The sequence below is a fragment of the Sapajus apella genome, unplaced genomic scaffold (genome assembly GCF_009761245.1).
Source record: "Sapajus apella isolate SASKATOON/1434 unplaced genomic scaffold, GSC_monkey_1.0 scaffold597, whole genome shotgun sequence".
Classification (NCBI taxonomy): Eukaryota; Metazoa; Chordata; class Mammalia; order Primates; family Cebidae; genus Sapajus; species Sapajus apella.
The window spans coordinates 33,492-39,989 of NW_022437523.1; the positions used below are offsets into that span (position 1 = coordinate 33,492).

Below are 6,498 nucleotides of genomic sequence, written 5' to 3' on the forward strand. Positions count from 1 at the left end.
CAACCCTCCTGATTCCTTCCCACCTCCTCCACCTCCCATGCTCCACCCACCTCCTCCAACTCCCCCAGGGAAACCCGAGTCCTCCAGCGCATGGAACAAATGAACTGGAGTCGAAGCTTATGGAACAAGAGTCGCTGGGAGCGGTTCTTCCCATATAGGAAGTAGAAGGTGTCTTGTTTGGGGGCCTGGTTATCCTCCTCCATGTCATTGGCCAGGTAGCTTGGGACAGAAATCGGGTTGCTGCTCAGGGGCACCACCAGGAGAGACCTCCAGCTGAGGTCAGCTTCTCAGAGAGGAGGGCAGGGGACCGTCCTCAGCTCAGGGCTGACACTCACCCTGCAGAGAGCCATTCCTTCCTCAGGAGGGCCTTTCTAGACAGAGATCACCCTCAGGGTGGAGACAAAAACCCAACTGGTGGCCGAGAGTGGTGGCTCAAGCCTGGAATCCCAGCACTTTGGGAGGCCGAGATGGGAGGATTGCTTGAGGTCAGGAGTTTGAGACAAGCCTGAACTACATAGCAAGACCCTTGTCTCTATTAAAAATATTAAAAAACTGGTGGGGCACCGTGGCTTACCCCTGGAATCCTAGCACTTTGGGAGGCTGAAGTGTGTGGATCACTTGAGGCCAGAAGTTTGAGAGCGGTCTGGTTAATATGGTGAAACCCCATCTCTTCTGAAAATACAAAATCAGCCTGGTGCAGTGGCACAAGCCTTAGTCCTAGCTATTCAAGAGGCTGAGGCACAAGAATTGCCCGAACCCAGGAGGCGGAGATTGCAGTGAGCCGAGATCAGGTCACTGCATTCCAGCCTGGGAGACAGAGCAAGACTCTGTCTCAATAAATAAATAAATAGGCCAGGTGCAGTGGCTCACACCTGTAATCCCCACACTTTGGAAAGCCAAGGCAGGCGGATCACAAGGTCAGGCGATTGAGACCATTCTGTTTAACATGGTGAAACTCCATCTCTACTAAAAATACAAAAAATTAGCTGGGCATGGTGGCATGTGCCTGTAGTCCCAGCTACTCTGGAGGCTGGGCAGGAGAACTGCTTGAACCGAGGAGACAGAGGTTGCAATGAACTGAGATCATGCCATTGCTCTCCAGCCTGGGCAACAGAGTGAGACTTCATCTCAAAAAAATTTTTTGAAATAAATTGAACAAATGAATAAATAAGTAACTGTCCAGACGTGGTGGCACAGCCCTGTAGTCTGACCTAATCAGGAGGCTGAGGTGGGAGGATGGCTTGAGCCCAGGACATGGAGGCTGCAGTGAGCTATGATCTCATCACTGCACTCCAACTTGGGGAACACAGCAAGCCTCTGTCTCAAAAAATAATAATAATAAAAAAATAGGATACATTGACATTTTGTCAAACCCTGCCTTCTACAAGCATCTAGTCTAATGGGACTGGGAGAAATCAGTGCAGATCACCTAATCTCAATGTCACATTATAATAGGATGTAACTGGAGTGCTGTGGGCGTGCAGAGGTGGGAAGATGAGGGCAGGCACCACAGAGACTGTGGGGAGAACTGACTTCAAGGAATGGGTCATTCTCTTCAAAACCACGTGTGCAGGACCCCAGATGGAAAACACAAATGCAAAGTTGAGTGTTGGACATTTGGAAGGAGCGGTGAAATCGAGCCAGGAAACACCAAGAGGGCAAACCGGTTTGGCTGTAGAGAGGTTGCAGAGAGGGTGGAACTGGCACTGTGGACCGGGCCTCGATTTAGAAAGACATCCGCCAAGGAAGCTGTTCAGGTGGGCAGTGGGGGGTCGGACCTGGGCTTTGGAGAGATGTTCAGGCTGCACTAGGAAGCCCCCTGGCTTGGGGACAGGCTCCAGGAGGCCCGAGCAGGGAGCACTTGACAGTGGATTTGAGTGATGTGAGGGGACCTGAACTGTGGCCTCTGTCATGGGAACCCAGAGGAGGACGATGAACAATTGCATTTGGGGTTGATGTGTGAAGGAGAGAGACAGAAGAACCAGAAATGGCTATTGCTGGGGGGAGCGTTGTGTCCGCTCCTTTTCCTCTTCCCTTAGGAGGGGATTACGCTTCCTTTTGTTTTATTCTTTTATTTGTAAACTGGCTTTTGAGTTTTTTTTGTTTGCTTGTTTGTTTTTGAGAAAAAGTCTCAGTCTGTCACCTAGGCTGTAGAGCAGTGGCTCAATCTTAGCTTACTGAAACCTCCGCCTCCCGGGTTCAAGCCATTCTCTTGCCTCAGCCTCCTGAGTAGCTGGGATTACAGGTGCACACCACCATGCCTTGCTAATTTTTGTATTTTTTAAGTAGAGACAGAGTTTTGCCATGTTGGCCAGGCTGGTCTCGAACTCCTGACCTCAGGTGATCTTCCCACCTTGGCCTCCCAAAGTGCTGGGATTACAGGCATGCTGGGATTCCAGGATTACACCTCAGCCAGCCTGAGTTTGTTTTTAGATGGAACAGTCTAAGAATGCCTTTAGTATAATAGTATAATAACTATAACACATAGAGTAGTATAATCCTTTCTTTTTTATATACAGAGTAAAGAGGACAAATAGGTGAAAGAATAAATGGAAGTTTTGAATCCCACTTCCCCTGCTGTCCCAGGGTGTTGGATATTGATGGATAGGAGGAAGCAAACCACTCACAGAGCCAGGAAGAAATGAATGCATTGGTATTGCCAGGAGAAGAGGCCGGCGCGGCTAAAATACGCTATGACCATTGCCAGGAGGTACTGAGGGAGAGAAAGGAACAAAGAGAGGGAGAGGTCACATCTTGGAAGAGGAAGATCATGGAGATGAGGGAATGGGGGACTGGGGAGGGGTTGCCCATCAGAGAAGGGACCTCAGTGATGAGGTGACTGTGCTTATTTGGAAATTGCGGGGTTGAGGGGTATTGCAAATCCAAGAAGCTAGAGAAAGGGATGTTGGTGGTGCTCCCAGAATGGTGAGCTCCGATGGGATCTTTGAAGGGAATACATCCAGGTTGCCTAGTGTCAGGAGGGTCTTTGTGTGCCAGGCAGATAGCTGTCCCAAAGAGCTGAGAGTAGAGGGGCCAGGAACTTCAGGGCTGCAGCTGGACTGTGGCCCAAGGCTCAGATCCCAAAGGACCCGTAGGAGAGGCAAGGGCCACTCACTCACTCTGCAAGAGACCAACAGAGTCCCCAGGGAGATGCTGACAAATCATAATAAGACCGAGAATAGCCAGGAGTAATGGCTCAAGCCTGTGACCCCAGTACTTTAAGAAGCCGAGACAGGAGGATCATGTGAGCCCAACAGTTCAAGAACAACCTGGGCAAGATAGTGAGATCCTGTTTCTACAAAAATTAGTTGAGCATGGTGGCATGTGCCTGTAGTCCTAGTTACTCAGGAGGCTTTGGCAGGAGGATTGCTTGAGCTCAGGAATTAGAGGCTGCAGTGAGCTATGATCATGCCACTGCACTCTATCCTGGGGGGCAGAGCTAGGCTGTGTCTCAAAAATAAAAAAAAAAAAGGTGGGCACCAAGACTGAAGACCATGGGAGCTGGCCTGGGACAGTGGCTCACATCTATAATCCCAGCACTTTGGGAGGCCAAGGATGGCAGATCACCTGAGGTCAGGGGTTCAAGACCAGCCTGGCCAACATGGCAAAACCCTGTCTCTATTGAAAACACAAAAATTAGCCAGGCGTGGTGGTGCACACCTGTAATCCCAGCTACTTGGGAGGCTGAGGCAGAAGAATTGCTTGAACCTGGGAGGTTGGGGCTGCAGTGAGCCAAGATCATGATACTGCCCTCAGCCTGGGCAACAGAGTGAGACCCTGTCTCAGAAAACAAACAAACAAACAAACAAAAAACAAAAAAAGAACAAAAACCCTAAACACTGGGAGCATCAGGTGGGAGACTGTGGAGGGAGAGAGGAGTGGAACTGTGCATGTGGAAGCTGCACCCTCCCCCAGGCTGTGTGTTGGAGCAGGAACGCAGTTCCCTGGAGAACAACCGTACGTTGTCCGATATCCTCAGATCTTTGTCCCAGGCCAGGAATCTTTTAACAACAGGATCCTCTGTGATTAGAGAGCAGAGGCTAGTACGAGAAGTAGAACAGAGTTTCTGTGGGAGCAACAGGGCAGCAAGGAGAGCTGTGCCTTCCTGGGGAAAGTCTCAGGATTGTGGCCACGGGTGAGGTGGATGGGATAGGAGAGAATGACTTTCACTGGGTAAGGGAGAGAGTCTCCTGCTCTGAGACTGCCCCGAAAAGAGGCTGAAGGAGGCCCTGGGTGTGTGAATCTACAGGATGGAGAGCTGGGAAGAAGCCAGGATGCTCTCTCCACAGACATGCAGGGACCACTGCAGAGTCATAAAGTAATTCCCATCATTTTCTCATGAGACAGTTACATCAGGGTGTGACCATGGCCTTGTTATCCCCCTCTACGGATGAAGACAGTTAGGGTTAGAAAAGTCAGCATGAGGCTGGGTGTGGTGACTCACATCTATAATGCCAGCACTTCGGGAGGCCGAGGCGGGCGGATCACAAGGTCAGGAGTTCGAGACCAGGCTGGCCAACATGGTGAAACCCCTTCTCTACTAAGGATACAAAAATTTAGCCAAGTGTGGTGTCATGAGCCTGCAATCCCAGCTACTCAGGAGGCTGAGGCAGGAGAATTATTGAACTTGGGAGGCAGAGGTTGCAGTGAGTCGAGATTGCACCAGGCACTCCAGCCTGGGTGACAGAGCAAGACTCTGTCTCGAAAGAAAAAAAAAAGTCAGGAAGAGACATTAAGTTTCAGAAGGCACAGCTGAAACTGCTTTCTTTGTTTTCTGATTTTGTTTTTCTTTATTTTATTTCTATTTATTTATTGGAGACAGAGTCTTGTTCTGTCACCGAGGCTGAAAAGCAGTGGCACAATCTCAGCTCACTTCCAACTTCTGCCTCCTGGGTTCAAGTGATTCTCCTGTCTCAGCCTCTGGAGTAGCTGGGAGTATAAATGTGTGTCACCATGTCTGGCTAATTTTTATATTTTTAGTAGAGACAGGGTTTCGCTATATTGGTCAGGCTGGTCTCAAACTCCTGACTTCAGGTGATCCACCTGCCTCAGCCTCCCAAAGTGCTGGGATTACAGGCATGAGCTACTGTGCCCGGCCTTTGTTTTTCTTCTGAGACAGGGTTTTGCTCTGTCACCCAAGTTGGAGTTCAGTGGTCATAACTCACTACAGCCACAAAATCCTGAGTTCAAATGATCATCTTGCCTCAGTGTCCTAATGTGCTGGGATCTCAGGCATGAGCCGCTGCAACTGGCCTCAAACCCAGCTTTCTTATCCCAATCGCAGACCTTTATCAAGTCTAGCCAAATCCTCGATTGCCTCCTAAACGTCCCTTATGAGCGATCTCTTCTGAGTCCTCCCGAATGGAGAGCTCACCACTGGGGTGGGGTTGGGTGGGCGGGGGGGGGGGGACATGTTTCTCCCATGGGAAAAGTATGGTTATGGGAAGTTTCCTCCTGTTTAAAAGAATGGGATTGGAGGTGCTCTCTGGGGTGTCCTACCGAGCAGCCTGTTGAAGGCCTCGTGGTGTTCAGGGAGCACGGGCGACACTCGCCGTCGCTTCAGCTTCATCTTGAGCCCGTGGAGCGTCTCCACCACCCAGGTCTCCTCAGGCTCAGGGGTGCGCGACTTCTCTGGCTCCTCCTCCGGCTCCTCCTCAGATTCGTCTGACCACTCAGTCCTTCCTTTCCAACAAAAGGACCTATGTGGGGGGCTGAGATCTACCCAAGGGGCTGAGTAAAGAAATCAGGCCATCATGTAATGCTTCTACAATTGATCACCTTAGACCCCAACTCAAAACCCCAAACCACTCTCCATCCTCCCCAGCCTCGCAGACTGTTGGCTTCTGCAAGTGATCTTTCTTTCTTCTTTGCTGAACCCAATGTGCCTCTCCTTCTCCTCCCCACTATTCCATCTCTCTGTCCTCAGAACATGTCCTCATTTCCTTCCCTGGTCTCTGGCTCTGTGTGTCCCCGACTTCCCCCAGCCTTTTTTTTTTTTAAAACAGAATCTTGCTTTGTCGACCAGGCTGGAGTGTAGTGGTACGATCTTGCTCACTGCAACCTCCGTCTCCCGGGTTCCAGTGATTCTCCTGCCTCAGCCTCCCAAGTAGCTGGGATTATAGGTGCCTGCCATAATGCCCAGCTAATTTTTGTATTTTTGGTAGAGATGGGTGTTTTGCCATGTTGGCCAGGCAGGTCTTAAACTCCTGGTCTCAAGTGATCTGCTTGCTTCGGCCTCCCAAAGTGCTGGGATTACAGGTGTGAGCCACTGCACCTGGCCTGAGTCCCTCCTTTCTTTCCACACACCCTCCTCAAGTGCTCCTTTTTTTTTTTTTTTTTTTTTTTTTTTGAGACAGCGTCTCACTCTCTGACCCAGACTGGAGTGCAGTGGCACAACCTTGGCTCACTGCAACCGTCACCTCCCAGGCTCAAGTGATTCTTCTGCCTCAGCCTCCCGAGTAGTTGAGATTATAGGCATGCACCACTACTGCCCAGCTA

The 6,498-nt window shown here is 50.3% G+C and overlaps 1 protein-coding gene across 1 annotated transcript in view; it reads right to left on the reverse strand.

Moving 5' to 3' along the window:
• Positions 1-6,048, reverse strand: part of LOC116546108 (speedy protein E4-like) — a 6,790-nt gene extending 742 nt beyond the window's left edge. The window contains exons 1-4 of the mRNA XM_032272454.1: positions 5,500-6,048; positions 3,962-4,020; positions 2,628-2,713; positions 24-219 (exon numbers count right to left, since the gene is read on the reverse strand). Coding sequence (XP_032128345.1) covers positions 24-219; positions 2,628-2,713; positions 3,962-4,020; positions 5,500-5,569 — 411 coding nt within the window. The 5' untranslated portion in view covers positions 5,570-6,048. The remainder of the gene's footprint in view (positions 1-23; positions 220-2,627; positions 2,714-3,961; positions 4,021-5,499) is intronic.
• Positions 6,049-6,498: the final 450 nt, after the last annotated feature.